Source organism: Calliopsis andreniformis, chromosome 12 (genome assembly GCF_051401765.1).
Source record: "Calliopsis andreniformis isolate RMS-2024a chromosome 12, iyCalAndr_principal, whole genome shotgun sequence".
Lineage (NCBI taxonomy): Eukaryota > Metazoa > Arthropoda > Insecta > Hymenoptera > Andrenidae > Calliopsis > Calliopsis andreniformis.
The window spans coordinates 2,885,769-2,905,672 of record NC_135073.1 but is presented as its reverse complement, the minus strand read 5'-3'; the positions used below and the strand labels follow the sequence as shown (position 1 = coordinate 2,905,672).

At 29.9% G+C, this 19,904-nt stretch overlaps 4 protein-coding genes and 1 long non-coding RNA gene across 8 annotated transcripts; 2 read left to right on the top strand and 3 right to left on the bottom strand.

Annotated features, from left to right (window-relative positions):
• Positions 1-447: 447 nt before the first annotated feature.
• LOC143185398 (uncharacterized) lies at positions 448-1,957 on the bottom strand. Its single transcript, XR_013002906.1, has 2 exons — positions 1,616-1,957; positions 448-931 (listed from the first exon to the last, which is right to left on the bottom strand). It is a non-coding gene; the product is annotated as an uncharacterized LOC143185398 (long non-coding RNA).
• An 819-nt stretch (positions 1,958-2,776) lies between these two features.
• On the top strand, positions 2,777-4,657 carry Bcl7-like (chromatin remodeling complex subunit BCL7B-like protein). The gene is made up of 4 exons (XM_076388356.1): positions 2,777-3,054; positions 3,389-3,464; positions 3,528-3,633; positions 3,716-4,657. The coding sequence occupies exons 1-4, from the start codon at positions 2,963-2,965 to the stop codon at positions 3,832-3,834; spliced, it is 393 nt and encodes a 130-aa protein (XP_076244471.1). The 5' UTR covers positions 2,777-2,962; the 3' UTR covers positions 3,835-4,657.
• Positions 4,658-4,883: 226 nt separating this feature from the next.
• Positions 4,884-12,609, bottom strand: Sni (SDR family oxidoreductase sniffer). The gene is made up of 5 exons (XM_076388355.1): positions 12,478-12,609; positions 11,458-11,509; positions 6,908-7,098; positions 6,397-6,549; positions 4,884-5,238 (listed from the first exon to the last, which is right to left on the bottom strand). Exons 1-5 carry the CDS (start codon positions 12,601-12,603, stop codon positions 5,014-5,016), a joined length of 747 nt encoding a protein of 248 aa, XP_076244470.1. The 5' UTR covers positions 12,604-12,609; the 3' UTR covers positions 4,884-5,013.
• Positions 8,505-18,673, top strand: Trxr1 (Thioredoxin reductase 1). 4 transcript variants are annotated; one of them, XR_013002905.1, is made up of 9 exons: positions 12,618-12,881; positions 14,390-14,613; positions 14,697-14,827; positions 14,906-15,135; positions 15,222-15,436; positions 15,512-15,694; positions 16,177-16,535; positions 16,608-17,626; positions 17,697-18,673. XR_013002905.1 is itself a non-coding variant. In XM_076388354.1 (8 exons), the coding sequence occupies exons 1-8, from the start codon at positions 8,505-8,507 to the stop codon at positions 16,735-16,737; spliced, it is 1,623 nt and encodes a 540-aa protein (XP_076244469.1). In that variant the 3' UTR covers positions 16,738-18,673. The 4 variants fall into 4 exon arrangements, 3 of the variants coding, with proteins under 3 accessions (XP_076244469.1, XP_076244468.1, XP_076244467.1); XM_076388354.1 differs by lacking the exon at positions 12,618-12,881 and adding an exon at positions 8,505-8,655 and having other exon boundaries at positions 16,608-18,673; XM_076388353.1 differs by lacking the exon at positions 12,618-12,881 and adding an exon at positions 12,165-12,402 and having other exon boundaries at positions 16,608-18,673.
• LOC143185397 (matrilysin) lies at positions 17,142-19,616 on the bottom strand. Its single transcript, XM_076388357.1, has 3 exons — positions 19,347-19,616; positions 17,718-17,870; positions 17,142-17,389 (listed from the first exon to the last, which is right to left on the bottom strand). The coding sequence occupies exons 1-3, from the start codon at positions 19,452-19,454 to the stop codon at positions 17,264-17,266; spliced, it is 387 nt and encodes a 128-aa protein (XP_076244472.1). The 5' UTR covers positions 19,455-19,616; the 3' UTR covers positions 17,142-17,263.
• Between the last annotated feature and the right edge of the window lie 288 nt (positions 19,617-19,904).

Here is a 19,904-nt window from a genome sequence, read left to right as displayed (position 1 = left end):
ATTATCGAAAAGCTTCTAACTGTTGTACCTAAGAGATAATTGCTCTTTAACCTTCAGACAGCAGACTGTGATACACTTATCTGCACTGCTAGTGGATGGCGGATTTTTTGATCCACCGTTTTTTGATTGAGGGTTAATATTGATAAACGAGATATGTGATACATTTTATATCAAATTCTTTTCTAGTGTTAGAGTGTATCTCGTCATTTCACATATAAAAAATTAAGAATATTATTGAAGAAATCGTGTTTCCCATACTTGAAACAAGCTATGTACATCTTAAAATTATATTGTTATCTTCAATTCAGTATTACTGCAAGACAGAGACAAATCGAATATTTTTTCATAAAACATTTTGTGATGTAAGTAGAAATCCATTTATACAACATGATCAAGGGATGAGGCTGTTCAGATAACTGGATGTGTCGGATAATAGGAGTCCATGAATTATTCCCTACTTCTCTGTTTATTTATTCATGTAATTGGAGTTAAATTTCATATAATTGAATTTTATCGAACAACATATTCAATAAAGTAGGTACTGTGATGACATTGCGTCGGATAAATGGAGCATATATTTGTTACACCCTGAATCTTGCATAAAAATCATTTAAGAAATTTTAAAATAATTTAGTGTCTTGTAAATCAATGTGGTCTCTACTTTTGAAACATTTTAAATTCGTATACATTTTATCTGATAGCTTCTAAAAGACGCTACGTATGTAAGAATTCCTCAAACAATTTAAAAATTTTCTAGGACAGCATGGCCTCAGTTTTTGGAACATCTTATATAGTAACAATGACGTAACATCGTTGCGTGGCCCCATTGGTTAAACATAGGTAAACATGCAGTTAGGAAAATTCACGTTTTCACATATTTCGGGGCATCAACGCGCGTGCTCCATCCGTCTGTATGACGTCATCGGCTATCCTGTAACATATAAGATAGCGATGATGTAATTGAGAAAGACGATCTATGATAATACTTAGGTTAGGCTTTAACTCGTATCCGCAACAATAAGGTCAGACAGGTCAGATTAAAATCGTTTGTTGAATGGACGAAAACTCTTATCGTTTATTTACTTATTGTTAATTATTTTTATTTTGATTGTGACACAATCCTACTTCTGCATTATGTTTTCTGTATTCAGAAAAGGGACACTTCTAGCAAAGTTACAAAAGAAAAACAATAATGTATAACTAATATATTAAAATCCTAGCTAAAATCGAAAATTTCATCGAATTTTTCTGTTAATAATTGTTTACCAAAAAGTCCAGAAACCTTTTTTAGTCGTGTTAGTTTCTGCGAAATTTTCTTTTTTTATTAATGTTTCGTCTCATAAAAATTGTTTGAATAACTGTTATCTATTATTACTTCATAATGTTTTCTAAGTACAGTTGGTGATAGTTTTGTTCAAATGTTGAAGATTTCTAAAACTGAAAACTTATTGTCACACATGTATTATACATGTTTTACAGTATTTTATATTTTAATGGTAAATATATCAGAGAAGTTTAGCGTGTTCTGAAACAATACACGTGACAGGAAACGTGTGAATACAATGTTGTCTTGATATAAGCTAGACCCTACTTTTTCACTTCAGCTGATTCTTACCTTTAAAAATTCAAACTCAAATTGCTAAAACGAAACCTGATACAATAGAAGATACCAATTTCCTTAGAATAGGAAATAATTTCCAATAGAAGTAGAAACCAGTTTCCTTAAATCTTTTAAACTCAACATTTTCAAGTTGTGAACTTATATCGAGACATTAGTGTTCTGCTGACTTTATCGACTTTATTGCTTGAACTGAGGTATTAAGAGCAACAACGGATTAACCCCACTACTCGGAAAAATTGGAACAATAGGCAATTTAAAATAAAAGATTTCTTTGTAGTAAATTAATACTACTAACTCAATGTCGGAAAAATGTGGCTTAGTCCACTTTTGCACTGACGTCTCAATTGTACGTAGTGAGTATGTAATTCCTAAAGCCACCGTCTGATGCGAAGAGGGCGCAGTAAAGTCAGTGGTGTTCGCAAAGTTGAATTTCAAATCATGTGCAACACGAATGACGATAATTCAAATAATTTGTCATAAACTATTTGTTAATATTTATTTTCATGAATTCGATAATCTTTTTTATCTAAAAAGATAAAAAATTAGATACTTGAATTAAACTGGCTTTTGTAATGGAAATATTGTTATTCTTTCAAATGAACATAGTTATTAAAGAAAACAATAATAAATGACTTATTATACGCACAATTTAAATAAATGAACAATTGTATCAATTTATTTAATGATTAATTTCTTTCGATGTAGATACAAGCAATTCTAAATACATATTGATTTCACAAATAATTTCAAATTCTGTCAATTAAAAAGTGATATTCGAGCATATTTTGACATAAACTGTTTCATGAAAGGGAAAATAAAAATTCCATTCACAAGTTTGATTTAAAATTTATCTTAATCATGTAATCTTTTGCCATTTTCACGTTGTAATAAAGGATAAAGTTGAATTTCTTGACATGCGCATTTCTTGGGTCGCCATGATTGTGTTTATTTCATGAATGTCTATCTTAAAAGTGTTCGTCTTACTCTTCTTCTACGAATTTTCATTATAACTTCAATGATTCATTGTACCCTATATTTCGTAATATCACGAAACTCTTTCAACAAGTGATTCAAAATATGATTAATTTAAATTTATTTATAACTGGAGGAACTGTCTTGCGAATGAGAACCACTGACTTCCGCCATTCTCTCCGCGCCACAGCATACTGTATCGTTTTGTTATGATTGTAGTTCTCGTTTTTCTCCCGATCTGAGGACGTTCTACGGTCGCGCACTGTCGAAATTCGTGCTTGCTGTCAGTTTCCTAACCTCTTCACCGACGACGGATGTCCCGGTGTTTCCTATTGTGTTCAGTTGTTAGTGACTTATAAATCATATAACATGATGTCGCGGTCAGTGCGTGCAGAGACTCGTAGTCGTGCCAAGGATGATATTAAGCGTGTAATGCAAGTTGTTGACAAAGTTCGCCATTGGTAAATCTCTTCACACATATTATAGATGCACGAGGAAATGTTGGAATGTCTTACACAAAAAAAGTAAAGAAAAAAAAATGAAAGTAGTAAAGCTGTATGGATATCGAGAAATGGATTAAAGTTTCTGTTACTTGCGAGATTTAATAGAGATTTTGCATTACACATGTATCAGATGTTAAACAGACCTCTGTAGTTCTGAAATGTTTCAATGCGTGTTGATTGAGTAATAGTGTTCTATGTCTGCTTTTTTAATAACAGTAAAGAAGGTAGCTTCTCTGTCTATTGTTCAAATAATGATCTAAGGAATATGCTTTTCATGCGGACACTTTTATAGGGAAAAGAAATGGGTTACAATAGGGGAAACCACTATGAAGATTTACAAGTGGGTGCCTATATCGACTTTAGATCAGGTGGGTGTAAATTATAAATTGTATACGATAACAGAAGATAAACATAAATATTTTGTTATGTAGAAGAAAAAAGGAAAGACTGTAGCTGATAAGGAAAATGGTTTACCACGAAAGAGTGGACTAGATTCTTCAAATTCTAACTTTGGGCTCACAGAAGATTCTAATACATGTAAGTTAAATTTGAGTAATTTCTATAATATTCAATGTTATTAACAAGTATATTATATGCAAAATATTCTTTGAAATGCCAGGTTTCTCAACAGTTAGTGATTCTCAAGGATTGACAGATTTTTCTGCACATCTGGGGTTTTCAGAAGATTCAAACTCTCAAAATAGTGAACCGACACCTAAAAGGTTAAAGACTGACTAAAATTTGTTCTGTAACTGTTATTTTGAAAATAAGATATTTAGGAAACCATTTATAACTTTTATGAATTCATACATGATAAGAATATCCTAAACCATAGATGCATATGGATAGATTGAATGGAGTTTCTTCATTTTTCATTTTTCCCCATACATTTAGTAAAAACTTACATGTATTGAAGAAAAGAGTACTTTTATGAACTAACTTGAATTATGCGTAGTGAAATTTATTTTTTTATATATGAATTTGTTATAAATTTTCAATGATTCAGTTCAAACATTAGAACTGATGATAGTGAAACAAAATATTCATGTTGAATGCTCAGTCCGTTCTAGTGACTACTTTGAAAAAACAGAAAAATATAGAATGAATTTATTATAAAAGACGAAGTGTACATTATAAGGAATCTTTGTGTCACCACAGTATTATTTCATTTTTGAAATATATATCACTTTCATTTACATCACTCTTATACCTTACAAAAATGATTACAAAACATTAAAAGATTGTAATCACAAAAATGTATGATAGATAATGGTATGTTTATTTTTGCTGTAAAATAGTGTCTTAAAAATACTTATAAGTACAATGTTACATTTATCTTCGAGATATTTACATCTTTGAACATGGTCATACATTCAATAGTTATTTGATAATTGAGTATCATTGTACATATTTCAAATATCATCTTCTTTTGCAATACAATATTCCAGGACAAATTTGCATTCCTTCAAATTATGTTATAGCACCGTGACATGTACAAAATAAGCTTTGACACTTATAAATAAAAAATACAATTGTGAACATTTGGCTTCATGCTTTTATAAATTTTATGATTTAATCATTTTATTGCATAATCGTCGCATTTAATGTTTATCATTTTCAATCATATGTAATAAGTTCAAAATAAAATTTATATTTAAGAAGTACAAATTTTTTAAAATTAATAAATTTTAAAAATTATCATTTTTTAATTGATGTCTTTTTTAACCTCAGTGTATGTGCATTATAAAATATACGTATATAAACAAATATTGAAGTACGCAATAAAATTTACCTTTTTCAATACCTTTATTTTAACAAAATTGATAGAAAAAAGTTTGTTTTCTATTACCAGTATTCTACAGTTATCTTATGGTATGTGGCTTACTTAAAAAAAAAATACACAGTTATAAAAAATATTCACCAAGGTATAGTTTTCCCATCATATTGAATGAAACAACCTGTATCTTCTTCAGTTAAGGAGTATAATGTATTCAACATGTTACTGACACTGAAATCAACATCCAAGGGTGCACTGTTCCCTCCCATATTTGTGCGCACCCAACCAGGATGTAAACTTGTAACTAAGATACCATCTTCTTTCAAATCAATACTCATTGATTTTGATGCTGCATTCAATGCTGCCTAGAAAATACATATACATTTCATGTATAAGAAACATTATACAGTAAAAGTTGGATTGAAATTTGGGACTGGTAACAGGCAGTTATCAAGCAGAAGTAGAAATTCTTTCCCCTGATTAAACTCAAACAGAGGGCCCAAATTTCCTTTTGAAGTGTTTTGAACATGGAAAAGGACAGTTAGTGAAAAAGAAAGAGGGTAGCTAGTGAAGGTGACATAGAGGAAACATCATTAACATAATGTCAACGCAATGATGAAACTTCTTTAATTTTGATAATTTTTCAGTAAAACTTTTGCAATGATATTTTTGAGGTTTTTTTGATGAGAACAAGACCAAATACGAAGTAGTTCTGATTAATTTGGATTATATTTAATGATTGATAATAACTTTTCTTTTCATCCACTAAATAAGTAAATATAATTCAAAGTATATTGGGTTTGGTCTTATTTTAATTAGAAAACCCTCAAAAATACGCCTGTGAAAATTTCATTATTAAATAACTAGAATTACGAGAGTTTCATCTTTATATTAGTGTGATCTCTCCGACACACGAGCTGAGACTGAATTACAATACCCTAGCCTACCATCGAGCATCGATGTAAAGAAATGTATCCTTCATTTAGCACATCTGGTCTTTTCGACCACCGCATTTCGTAACTACCTGCTTTTAGATTCCTAGCCAACTGTAACTGCCTGCTTCTAGATTCTATACAATTGTAACTGCCTGGTACAATATTATCCAAATTATATCATATTTGGTTTCGTACTAATCAGAAAAACCTCACAAATACGTTAATAAAGGTATCGTAAAAATATATATATAAATGCTGTTCTTACATTAGTATTGTTTCACCGATCTACGACCTCGGATATGGTTACCTTGCTCGGTCCGTACTTCGATGTCGAATTTCGAAGCTCTCCAAAGGGATTTCCCCTCAGGAGGGGTAGGGAGTAGGGATGACTACTAGGCAGTTACATTGTAGATAGATAGATTCAAACAGTTATCCAACTTTTACTGTAATTGTTTTACATATTATTAAATATAAATAACAATTATCAACATATTTTAATTGTAGAGGAAAAAAAACTTTAAAGTTCAAATTTTAGATAAATGAAATATATTCATTAAATTAATGATATAATAATAATGAATATATTACCTTACTACATCTGTAAGGATACTGTCCACCTTGTACGTTCTGACTAATACTTCCTAGTAGAGAGGTTACATTGATGATTGCTGACCTGTTGACATTCATCTTCGATTTGTCTTCATAATTATTAGCTGCTGTTTTTAATAATGGTAAGAGTGCCTATAAATTTACAAAAATATTCTTTTATCATTTATAAAATATTAAAATATGAATGAAAATTAAATAAAATTTTCCCGTTAACATAACTATATAAATGAGTACAAAAACTTATAGAGAAATAATTCATAAACGTATAAATATTTTTGTATTCTCTTTTTAATAAAGAAAAGTACAATAATAAAGATAGCAATTCTAACAACAAGTTAATCATATTCAAAGCTTATTCCCCACAAAAATAAATAGGCCATGCACGTACATATACTACTTTCAAACAATTACAAAATAATTTTTTTTTTAATTTTCTTTATAATAATTATTTACTGACTAAATTTACCAAATTTTAATAATGTGAGCTTACTTTTGACAATAAAATTGGCACTACTGTATTCACGAAAAGTGTTTGCGTAAGATGTTCTTCTTTCACGAGACCAAGACGTGCGAATTTTGGGCTAATTCCAGCATTATTGAATAAAACATTTAATCCAGCATCGCCCACCTTTTCACTTACAATTTGCACTATTTTATCATATTTCTTCGTATCAGCTAAATCTTTAACAAAAAAAAAAAAAAAATAATAAAAAAAAGAATCACTATAAGAATTCGAAATTGAAATGCAACAATTATAGCAAGTGCATTATATTCAATAAATATTTAATTATTCATGTAAATGTGTTGAAATAACTCGTAATAGGAGAAACAGATAATGCCTGATCAAAAACAAACAAAAGGTATAGACTGTATAGTTTCTATTGATCTAATAAACAAATTTAGTACAATATATTTATAATAGGCGAGTATAGCAAATAATTACTTTATGAAATAAAGTAATTATTTAATGAAATAAATAAACTGCAGAACTAAGATAAAGATGCATTCACTATTTTTTTTATTTATTTTCTTATGTAGAAAACATATATATCAAAATTTACAAAACATCCTATGCAGTTCGAATAAATAGTTTTACTTTGTAATTGGATCTTTGACTATAGCATATTTGCCGTGAATGTTGGTTGTCTGACATTTGCACTATAGGAACTGTTTTGATCGATACGATAGTACTTTCCATAAAATATGAAGTCATACGGATGTTTGGTGCTCCTGTAATTTAATTTTTCTGACACTTTTAAAATAGAAAAATATCAAATTATTGTGACTTACAATAAATTAATTCATGTGATTTTGAGAAAATAGTTGTAAGTTCCTTCGTTTCCTTCTATAAAGCAAGGTCAACCGTTTAGCTTTTGAAATAAAAATAATTTATGATTCAATATTATTTCGTTATATTTGAATAGTAATCTTTTTATATTACATAATGTTTTTTGCATAAAATAAAATATATAATCTTATTTTGTTAACAGTATATTTAGGCATTGTTTATCTTTTTTAATATATAAAAAACCAATTCATATACCCTTGCATCGATATTTAATTTTTAATTACTATTTAATATCTTTCTTTACTTGAAAAAATAGTCGACATTAATTAACGTCTTTCTTGTTCTTTTTGTAAACAGATTTTGTTTCGCGTATTATCTTTCTTCCGCGACAAATTAAAAATTTTTGATTTCTTAATTAATTGGCTTCGTATTTCTCAAATTTTCTTACGATTTCTTTACGCAGAAGTGTTTTTTCCTAGCTTTTTATGTTCCTCCTTTATGCGAAATCGTTAAAGCTCTTTTTTTTATCTAACATCGAATTTACAATTTTTCCTCTTGCGCAACGCTCGAGATGCTCACATTCCAATCTCACATTATGGTCATAGTGGAAAAATGATTGAAACACTACATATTATCAGATAGTAGAGTCACGTATCGATCAGCACAGTTCAGTGGTTCCACTAAAATTTCAACATTTCTGCAAGAGAAAACGCGACTAATCAATCTCTCATTTCGTTAGACAGTGGTGCAGGTGTTTGTCGATCAATTTATCAAACAATTTTTTCCTTTTCATTGTGACATGAAATCTCATAGCTCGAAAAAGAAAAAATCGTGGTGTTTGAGCTGTCGAGAAAAACCGCAAACGATGGACTCTGATTCGAGCGATCACGAAACCGAGGACCATGCGAAGTTTTTGGAGGAGGTCCAAGAAGAACAAACCGAGTCTTTTTGTAAGTACTGAAGCATAATATGTATCGGTTTGATCTGTCAATTTCAGGTGCTTTCTGCAAGATAGCTAATACGGACAAGATAAGGTGCATAGCAAATATTGCGTCGCACTATTTGTAACATAAGATTAATATACGTTTATCATATTTCGTAAAAACTTGTATTATAAGTATTTTTTATGCCATCACTTCATAATTTGATAAACAAGCTAATAGAGAATAACAGAGATTTTTCTCAAACCAATTTATACGATGATAACTCATTTTTGTTTTACGGAAGGAACAAATGAACAACCCCGTACCAAATTTCAAATGAAAGCAAGTCTACACGATAACCTTAATAATAGTGAGCAAATATCTCAAATTATTTCATTCCTAAAATATTTTTTCTTTCTCTCTAATGTAAGTAATGTAAATTCTATAAAATAATAAAATAACCGTAAATATTAATTTAAAAAAAAATTGAGAGAATAATTTCCAGAAATAAAAGAAACAGTTTCAAACTTATGACGAAAGAATACCGTAATTCTATTTTATGTGAACATTTTTAATAAACTAACTATTTTGTTGACATAAAATATAAAATAACATTAAAATTTGTGATATCTCATAAAGCGCAAAATAAGGATGAAGATTAATTTATGCATTGTCATAAAACAGCATAAATATTATTCTCTTCAAATTTTCTCTATTTTTACGTAATAACACATAAATGTACATTATGTTTCCAAAAACTTATTTTAGAAAATGTGCTTGGATTGTTCATCAATATCGATGTGGGAAGAAAATATAATTTTTTAAAATCACTCTTTCGAATGTGAATTACACTAACAAGTAAGTCATTTTTAATTGTTGGTGTAACTGTTATAAAATGTAACACTTTTTATCAATTTTTTTTCAGTGAATGTCATGTCCTATCCTGGTAAGCTCTTTTTGTAGTTTATCAAACTATCTTTTAGTCGTACAAAATAATTTTTTATAGATTTTTCGAGTATTTGTTTTCTAGTCTTAAATAGTCTACAATAAATAGATGATTAAAAAAATCTTTTCCTGGTGGCGTGTATAAAATCTCAAAAATAGACTGCGGATTTTTATACAAAACTAAATTTATATAGATGTAGATATTTTGAAAAACAGAATCTGAGCAAAAATCTATTTCATTCTTTAAATACCGTAACGTGTACGTTATTTTTGTTATTTTATATATTTTTATGTATAGCCTGCATTTTATAGGCTTTTTTAAATATCTAAATTTTCTGTAAATGTATTTTGCAGTCTACTCAAAAACTATACGGCCGGCTAACCTGAAATTTTAATGTTATTCCATATATTAATAGCTCTTGTTGATGCCAAAACTATATTTTTACATTGAGTTTAAATTGAGTTTAAAAAACTATTAGAAAAAGTAGAAAGTTTCAAAATTTACTATTATGACGTTCGCTATTTTGCTAAATTTCAACATAAATTATTTACAACGATTCAAACGATAACGACAAAAATAGCAAACAAAATCATTTTTGATTTTTTCCTTTTAGACTATTCTAGAAGCTGCAATTTTTTTAAACGTATGTTTATTGCGTACAATTTAAGAACAGAAAAGAAACACGTAAAAATCTATTAAAAAAGCGTCTTGTATGATCAAAAGGCAGTTCATCAAACTGCAAAAAGAGTTTATCAAGATTGAATATGCTATTTACTGAAAAAAATATGGAAAATCGCTAAATTTTAGAACAATTACACCAGAATGACCTCTTGAGGTCGTTCGTATATTCGTATACATCAATATATACAATATGTATCAACTTTGCGCACGTTCATACGCAAACATTGACATCGATAATCAAACAAATTCGTATTTGCGAAATAAGTATAGCTCAAAAAAGTATAAATCTATAGGAAATAAGAATAAGGAGTCTAAAATAACATTTTTTTATTTAGAAGTATATTTCGAGTAAAATGACTTTAAACAGAAGATTAGATAGGTGTACGTATGAATTAGGTATGTAGTGATAACATACAATAATAAATGTAGTTCAATTAGAGTTCTAACAGAAATCTGTAAAAATTTTGTAACTGTAAGTTAAAATTTTATAACACAATGTCTAAAAGACGTCTTTGAAACGTCCAAAGTTACAAATTGTGTCTTCAGGACGTTTTAAATGACATTTATAAGATAAAAAATAGACGTCCAAAAGCATAAGTCTCTAAGACATCTTATGGACGTAAATTTCGGAAACTTTTAAGACACACGCTGTTGGATGTTTTTAAGACGTCCAAATTATGTCCTAAGTTCTAAGTAGTTCAGGCATAAAATGGACATAAAATAGACGTCTTCGAGACGTAGTGTGCTGTCTGGGATAGTTGTACACTTAATTTACAAATAGATTTTATTTTTAGAATCAATTTTTTAAATATTTATTAAAAAAATATGTTATTACAAAAAAACGAACTACATATTACTTTAAATGAACTTTTTATATATTACTTTAAATTAAATGAATTTTAATTCTTGTTAAATAATTAATATGTTAACAATAATTGAATATTACATAAAATTAATAATACATTAACACAATGTTTGATTCTAAACTCACTTTATTCAATTCATTACTATAATTGTTCATTAGAGCAGTTTATAAAAAAAAAAAGATACAATATATTATGAGATTTATCAGTAAAAGATTTTGTTATGTAGTATCAATATTAAAAAGCTAGAGAATGAAGGTCTTGATTATCCCTTCCGATAAGAATAATCTGCGAGATCTACTTACAGAGTGAGACAATGCGCTATCATACTTAACTTACCTATTTCGATGATACAAACATTTTTCGATTTCTCAGCCAATGCAGTTAATTCCTGAAGAAGAAACAAAATTCTTAACTTTTAATTTAAGAAAGGCGATGACAACAAAAGTTTTCATTGTCATAATTTTCGATTAGACGTTTAACTCTTTATTTCCTAAATTATTTAACGACTATAAAGAAATATATTGATACGATATTTTAATCACTTTGCATGTTAAATATGTGCTTCATGAAAATATTTCAGCATTGTCAATTCAAAACATTCAAGTCTTCGTTCCATTGGTTACTTAAAAAACTTAAATTAGATTTTGATTTTAATTCATTTCGATTGATATGTAGCCACATGTATAACTACATGGAAAAAGAAAGAGTTAACAAGAAAAGTATCCCTGAGCCTTTGCAAAATGACTTCAACAAAACGAATTTATTGGTCATTCAAGAATAAAACAAGAATTTTTGCATCTTTATTCCAATCGTGAGAGTACGAAATTGATAAATGTTTAAAAAAGCAATCCTTCAAATAATGTTGCAACTGCAAGGAAACGCCTTATGCCATCGAAGAGAGTTTCCATGAATATCGATCGCCCGCGGATCTTCTAGATCAATGTCATTCCGCGAAACCGGTTCCTAAAGCTCATTCTACAGCAGAATTCGCGACGATTTGCACGTCATCGTTTCCTTGCGTAACCAAGCGGCGCGCGATGCGTGAGTCACTATAAATCAGACTTAAAACTCGTGCGTTTGTTGGAACCACATAACAGATGGCAGTGAACGGACGGAGTAGGCGTCAGTTCGTTCTTGTCTTTCAGTCATAAGAAACTCTCCGAGTGTAGCGCGTGAAGCAAAAGGCTCTCTCTAACTCAAGAAATCAAATAAGTATTATTCGTTACATTCCCTCGTTACGTGGATTTGATTAACAACACAATTGGAACATGGCACCGATTGGTAAGTAGAACTTGCGAAACTCTATCCGGCTATTGCGTAATGTAACTTTGTCGTTTACTTCGCGGTCAATCTTACCCGTGCTTTATTCACGTCTCGGCAAGTCGCGAATATAGTCTCCGGCGGTTGGGGATGTTTCACCAGGTGTTTCACCATACCCAGCCCGAGTCCGCGATTGCAACCAGTGATTAGGATCGACCTCATTCTTTCTCTCTGTCCGTCACCGCGAGCCTTCACGACACGATCCTTCAACCACGTTCCGGATCTCGAGTATTTTCTATCAGAAGTCTGCGCGCTGAGAAATACGAGTGTCATCAGGGTGACGTCACGTGGCCGTGATCGGCTGGCAATAATCATGGCGACGTTAACGTTGCTCGCGAGATTTGTGTCATTTCGCTCTGCTCATGCCAAATTGCTAGAGTTCCCATGGACCAGGTGCAACGCGGTCCCTTATGGTAGAACTGCGATGGCCTGTATGTGCTGTGAGTCTTCTTGAGATCCGAATACCTTTATGGATGCGAACGCGGCTTAATTTTATTTCTGCTAACGTTATGCGATAACTGTGTTTCCGCGTAGTTGACAGGCTGCCGCTATACCGGCGAGGTTAAAATGATGAGTTATGGTTGCAAGGTCTGGTGGTTTTTTTCATGGAATTGCTAGATTTACTCGTGATTCAAAGAGCGATTACGTTGCTAGACGATATCTTTTCGTATTGTTGTTTTAATTTATGAAAATCGAAATCTGCACATAACCTCATTTCTAGGAGCATAATTGTCATATACGTGACGACTGAAAAAACTCTAAATACGTGTGATGTTGCGTTGAACAATCCTAAGTATTACTTTGTTAAGGTCCAAAGTTGTGTCAACGGAATATTATTGGAAACTGTGAACATATACATTTGTGCATTATTTTGCAAAGGGAGATTATAAAAAAGCTTTTATGACAGACAGTATATCCACGAAGGAAGTCTATGATTTATAAAAAATTAGTGTACTTTCGTGTTATAAATACTATAATTTATTCAATTTTTAAAATGTAAGATCTAGATTACAAAAGGCGAAATAATAAAACAAATTTTAACCTATTCTTTGGAATCCCCTTTTAAAACAGTAACATTAAAAAACAGTATTCAATAATGTAAATTCATAAAAAAAATAGGAAATAAAACATTGTGCTTATGCAACGTTGGGTTGTAACGAATTAAACTTAACAAGTTTTGAACCACACAAATACCTTTCCTTCGGTTCTTTTTGTATGCGCATTATACATTTTATTGTATTATAGATTGTATCTTCTGAACTGATGAATAATATCTTTAAATTTATTTTTTAAAATAATGTGTTATAAAAACTTTGAAAATATAGTTTGTAGTAGAAGCCTTAGGAATCTGAATTCAGATATTTTATATAGCTTTATATTAGATTGTTGCAAACCTTAGCATATCATAAATTTTCATTCTTTATTTAAATTCTTAAGAAATGTGAAGATTGCTCATCAACATTTTTTAAAATCCTTGTAATCATTATTATTATTTGTATCTGTGCTTAGATCAAATTCATATGTTTTGTCCCCATGCAACCACATAGGTGACATTCTTTTCATTGATTTTTTACACAAGTTTTTAATCTTTGATATAATAAGGTCAGGAATTAATTATAAAATTTAACAACTTACAGAAATTAATAGACTAAAAACTTGTACATTTTCTGTATACTACTATAAATTGTTTTTTATAAACATATTTTAATGCTGACACCACATCATTGAGAATGAGTTAATAAAAACCATTCTCATTGAAATTAACATTAGTCTCATAATCACAGTTAAATTCAGCAATTTTAATTTTTACAACTCTTATTTAAGAACATATTCAAAATATTTAAGGAATTAAACTTAATAGTACATTAGTTTTCATTTGAAATTTGAATTCCTCAAGTATTTAGATTTTATTTTTTTGCTTTTTTAATAATTATTTATTTTTCTTTAGCGGATCAAAAATTCATGTATGACCTGCTTGTCATTGGTGGTGGGTCTGGTGGTTTAGCAGCAGCCAAGGAAGCAGTAAATCTAGGTGCAAAAGTTGCAGTTCTTGATTATGTAACACCATCTCCACGAGGTACTACATGGGGTTTAGGTGGTACCTGTGTAAATGTTGGTTGTATACCCAAAAAATTAATGCACCAGGCTGCTTTGCTCGGTGAAGCAATACATGTATGTTACTTTCTTAAAAGTAAACATTGAAAATTTCTACTTTAAAATTGTTTTCAAACCTTATAATTTTAATCTGTTTTTAGGAAGCTGCAGCTTATGGTTGGCAATTGCCTGATGTAAAAACTATCAAAAATGATTGGGAGACACTAAGAACTGCTGTACAAAATCATGTGAAATCTGTGAATTGGGTCACACGTGTTGAACTTAGAACAAAGTTAGTATAATTATAGTGCCGCATGCAAAATATAACTTCTTTTTTTGCTTTACAAGAGTATTTCTTTTATTATTACAGAAAAGTTGATTATGTTAATGCACTTGGATATTTCAAAGATCAGCACACAGTACATGGAAAAATGAAAAACGGAGAAGAAAAGATATTTACAGCACAAAATATATTAATTGCAGTAGGTGGTAGACCCAAATATCCTGACATACCTGGTGCTCTAGAATATGGCATAAGTAGTGATGATATTTTTAGTTTAGAGAAAGCTCCAGGAAAAACACTTGTTGTTGGTGCAGGATGTATCCTTTTGTTATGAAATTTCTCAATATTAATTGTTTAACTTCTCTGACATCTAAATAATTTGTTTTTCTTAACGAATAAATAGACATTGGTTTGGAGTGTGCTGGATTTTTGAATGCTTTAGGTTACGATTCCACTGTAATGGTACGTTCCATCATTTTAAGAGGATTTGATCAGCAAATAGCAAACATGGTTGCTGAAGAAATGGCAACACGTGGTGTACATTTCATTTACCAAGCTAAGCCATCCAAAATTGAAAAACAAAGTGATGATCGACTCCTTGTACACTGGGTTGATAAAGTATGTTTTAAATTTGTTTTTAAATGAGTAACAATTTATATCTATGTAAAATATACAACTTATCTGTTATTCTAGGATGGACAAACTCATAAAGATGTTTATGATACTGTTTTGTTTGCCATTGGTCGTAGACCACTCACGGAAGAATTAAAACCTGAGAATGTCGGTATAAAACTCGTTGCGGATACTGGAAAAATTGATGCGATAAACGAACAAACGAACGTTCCTAACATATATGCTGTCGGTGATGTTCTCCATGTAAGTTTCTGTAAATCTTTTTGGTTTTTGAATTTTGATTCTTACAAGGAAGTATCTAAAGGCACTATTTATTAAAGGCTTTATTTTATCAGTTTAACCAATTATTGATATTGCTGTTTGCTTAATTTGAATTATACTACTCGGCTATGGAGAAAGACAGTAACTGAAAATAAATGTAAAATTGAGTTTTTTGCACCTTCAGATAATTTTGAACATTTTTGCGTCTTGTTTTAATGTAAAATGGCAGTAAATTGTTATTAGTAGATACTGCTCTCCCTCACAGTGGGGCAGTATAAACTAAAAGATAAGTAAATTTGAAATGAAAATCTAAAAGATAGCATATCTAAATGATATGCTCTCATCTAACTTTTAACTATTTGTGATATAAAAGGATACAGTCACTATAAAAAATATAACATTGTCTTACAAATGAATTCATGAAGTTATTCGGTGCTTTCTAAATGGTATTTTTTTGTTATTAGAAAAAACCAGAATTGACACCTGTTGCTATACACGCAGGCCGATTGTTGGCAAGAAGGTTATTTGGAAATTCAACGGAACAAATGGATTACATAAATGTAGCGACAACAGTATTCAGTCCCCTAGAATATGGCTGTGTTGGTCTCAGCGAGGAGGCAGCAATCGCTATTCACGGCGAAGACAATATAGAAATTTATCATGCATATTACAAGCCAACGGAATTTTTCATACCACAAAAGGATGTTTCAAATTGTTATTTAAAAGTTGTCACTTTTAGAGGTGGTGATCAAAGAGTGCTTGGCATGCATTTCATTGGTCCCAATGCGGGTGAAGTAATTCAAGGTTTCTCGGCTGCTATGAAGTATGTTCTAATTTCCTTCTTTCAGAAAAATATTGAATTCTCTTTATTTTATTGTTTATTGTCTGTTTTCAGATGTAATTTAACATTCCCAAAACTGAAAGAAACGGTTGGCATTCATCCAACAGTTGCTGAAGAATTTACACGCGTGGCCATAACTAAACGTTCAGGGCTTGATCCCAAACCACAAAGTTGTTGCAGTTAAAGTACACAAATTATAGATTCATTACGACCCTGATATTTATGAACGTTTGTAGCTACAAGCGATAGTAAACGTTCTACATGCTTGAGCACCGACCATCATTCGTCTCTATAAACTAATTGAAGAAAGTTTTAAACGGGAAATATTTTTTTACCAAGCGCAAATAGCATTTTTTAGGATATTGCAGTATTTTGAACAAGAAATCCTAGTATAGGAGTAGAGTAAAGCAATTTATGACGATAAAACGTCATACGAAGATATTTGCTTCCTTTGGAGCACATATTATTGAAATGAATTTAATCTGCAATTCTTTCGTCTAATCTGTTGTACTTACAGCGACTTTTATAAACATGATTTTGCATGATGATAATATGTATACATCCGAAGAAAAATAAAGAACGGTAAAACTGTTTATAAATATCTATAAATATTTATTTGACAATCAGTAAATACAACATTGTGTTACAACGTACAATTTTAATTAACAGATTATTAACGAAAAACGAAATTCTTATGTTAATGAGAAATACTATCCATTAGTCGTAATATCTCTTTTTCTCCGGCTCTTTAATTCGATTACGTGACGTTTCTCCTGCTGTTGTTCTTCGTTCTTTCTTAAGATATCAACAACACCACATCTTGGAGCTGACATTAACTGTAAAAATATCACATTAGTAGTTATATATTAAAACTAACTAAAGAGAACAGGAAAATTTAATTTTCAGGAAAAAGCATGGAAAAATATATTCAAAGCAAACATTTTAAAAAAGATTTATAAAATAGAATGTTTGAAAAGTTCGTCAAAGAAAAATAAAATAGAAAATAGAAAAGACGATAATTTATTAAACTTTAAAAAAACAAAAGATGATGATTTTCGAAAGAAAAGAAAGAGGTAAGTAAAGAAATTTGACTAAAACCTGCAAGGTATAAATATTTGTACTACTTCTAAATTCGTAATTTAGAAAAATTATTTTAATATGTACCTCGAGCGTCATGTTGTCCAATTGACCAGTGATTGGAATATTACCAAATTTCTGCAAAGCTTTTATAGCCTCTGTAATTGTACTTTCCTTATAAAGCGCATCAGAATCGGCAGTGCCACTTTGTAGGTATCCATACTTTTTCATAAAATCCATCTATAGAATTATACATATATAAATAAATACATATCAAATTTTATACATTAGGCAGTTTAAAAATCATATTATTTATATTATAAGCAAGGATAAATTCCATGAGTCATAACTGATACGGAACATGAGCAGAGCTCTAATAATATAATAAGAGTGCGAACTTTTAATTTCATACATTTATATTGTTCATATTTTATATTATTTATCTAATTGAGAATTTGAAAGTAAAGCGGTATACACATAAGAAAGTATTTAGTACATTATATGATGGTTATTTTATTTCAAAACTGCAATTAGGTATGCATGTTTAGAATAATAATTTCTTGGTCAAAGAACTGAGTAGTCTTTGAAAATTGAATTTAGGAAAATGTTGCATATGAATAACAATGATCTTTTCTATGTATTTTTGTTAAAAATACACTAAAATGAATAAGGTACAGCTATAATCTCTTTTCTATCTAGAAAAAATATAATTTATATTCATCTATTTTTATCATTAGTTTGAGTATAGAAATGTTAGGAAAATGATATATATAATTCTTATTTTAAAATCAATTAAACTATATTTGAAACACACATTGAGTACAGTAATGCTGTTTTTAGTCTACGGATTTCTGTCTATTTGGCACTCACAGTTATCCTCATCAGTTCTTGGAACTGGATTTATGTAATGAGTTTTGTACGTTCCGTATATAATGCATTCAGTGTTATATGCTATAGACTGTATTCTGTGTTCAATATTCATGACATCATCATATGTAATGCAGTAAATCTGTTGTTAAAGTGAATAAAATCTTCAAAATTTATTTTTACGATCTACTGATTCGAATCTAATACGATCTCAATCACCTGTTTCTTCGTTTAGTTGAATTCTCCTAAACAACCCGACCTGATAAGCGTCCAAATACGTGCTGGTATTTGTGAAAATAGTTTACTCAAAAATCTAAGAAAGTTGAATTTCTGACTTATTTAGTGTTTCAGCGATTTAGAGTTATAAAGTAAGAGTCGAATTCAACTTTTTTCAGATTTTTTACTAAGACCACTTTCAAAATTATCGATTTTTAACATAAACTATACAATATTTAATTATATATTTATTTTTCATTATAATTTATATATGTAATATAACGAGAATAGTGTAAGTTTAAAAATATACATATTTTTTATCCATCAAAAAATTATTTTAGTTAGATTTTATGAATATATTGTACTAAAGCATACAATATTTTTCTATTTCAATTTTCAAATGGAATTATAGTTCGTTTCAATGTGTTGGATACTCGAATAATTTTATTAATATATTTAAATCTTTGCTAAAATTCAACACTATTTAGAAAAAAATTGCGGTAAAACGAAGGTTAAAAGTTAAACGAATAAAAAAATTCAGAGCTTTACTTGTGAGTGCAATTCGTTTTAAATAATTGTACTCATATTTTTATTAATAGTACGTCTTAAAATGAACAATTTATTCCTACATACCGCGGTTAAAGATGCGGAGGTATCATTGATTTTGGAATAAATCGGTACCGATTCGTATTTTCCCAAAATAAAAACGATGCAAAAAAGGATACTGTATGATAAATCCATTAATGTAATGATTCCACTGAAGAATGTTATCGTTTTGTGAGACTGCACTTTTATCTCCAATTTCGACCGAAAATACAAAATTAGCTTATTTTCTTATAGATCGAAATAATTATTCACATAATACAACTATAATACATATGTGAGCAGAAACGTTCTTACAACTTCTCTGTTACTTCAGTGACTACTGAATGCGACGAAGAGCGCTTTGGCAAATTGATAACAAAGGCCGATAATAACGCCTGACCCCTGTCAACATAGAAACTAATGAAGAGAGAGGAAAATCAATTCATATACAGGGTGTAACAAGTATACGTTGAAATGTTTTAAAGGATGAAAGGAAAACTCAAATGGAATATTAAATGTCCTATGGCATAGTGTCTGATTTGCCTACGTTTTGGAATAATAATGCCTTAAAGTTAACATATGCTGCTAAACTAGCAACTAGAGGAT

What these genes read in the sequence shown, in the direction of transcription:
- Bcl7-like (XM_076388356.1), top strand. Translation starts at nt 2,963, where the DNA reads ATGATGTCGCGGTCAGTGCGTGCAGAGACTCGTAGTCGTGCCAAGGAT. An exon ending in GTTGACAAAGTTCGCCATTG is followed by an intron (nt 3,055 to 3,388) that starts GTAAATCTCTTC and finishes ACACTTTTATAG; the next exon opens with GGAAAAGAAATGGGTTACAA. An exon ending in CACAGAAGATTCTAATACAT is followed by an intron (nt 3,634 to 3,715) that starts GTAAGTTAAATT and finishes TTGAAATGCCAG; the next exon opens with GTTTCTCAACAGTTAGTGAT.
- Trxr1 (XM_076388354.1), top strand. Translation starts at nt 8,505, where the DNA reads ATGAAATCTCATAGCTCGAAAAAGAAAAAATCGTGGTGTTTGAGCTGT. An exon ending in AGAACAAACCGAGTCTTTTT is followed by an intron (nt 8,656 to 14,389) that starts GTAAGTACTGAA and finishes ATTTTTCTTTAG; the next exon opens with CGGATCAAAAATTCATGTAT. An exon ending in CTGTCGGTGATGTTCTCCAT is followed by an intron (nt 15,695 to 16,176) that starts GTAAGTTTCTGT and finishes TTTTGTTATTAG; the next exon opens with AAAAAACCAGAATTGACACC.
- Sni (XM_076388355.1), bottom strand. Translation starts at nt 12,603, where the DNA reads ATGAGGTCGATCCTAATCACTGGTTGCAATCGCGGACTCGGGCTGGGT. An exon ending in GAGACGTGAATAAAGCACGG is followed by an intron (nt 11,510 to 12,477) that starts GTAAGATTGACC and finishes TTTCTTCTTCAG; the next exon opens with GAATTAACTGCATTGGCTGA. An exon ending in ATCCTTACAGATGTAGTAAG is followed by an intron (nt 5,239 to 6,396) that starts GTAATATATTCA and finishes TGTATTTTCTAG; the next exon opens with GCAGCATTGAATGCAGCATC.
- LOC143185397 (XM_076388357.1), bottom strand. Translation starts at nt 19,454, where the DNA reads ATGGATTTATCATACAGTATCCTTTTTTGCATCGTTTTTATTTTGGGA. An exon ending in CCTCCGCATCTTTAACCGCG is followed by an intron (nt 17,871 to 19,346) that starts GTATGTAGGAAT and finishes ATAATTCTATAG; the next exon opens with ATGGATTTTATGAAAAAGTA. An exon ending in TGGACAACATGACGCTCGAG is followed by an intron (nt 17,390 to 17,717) that starts GTACATATTAAA and finishes ATATTTTTACAG; the next exon opens with TTAATGTCAGCTCCAAGATG.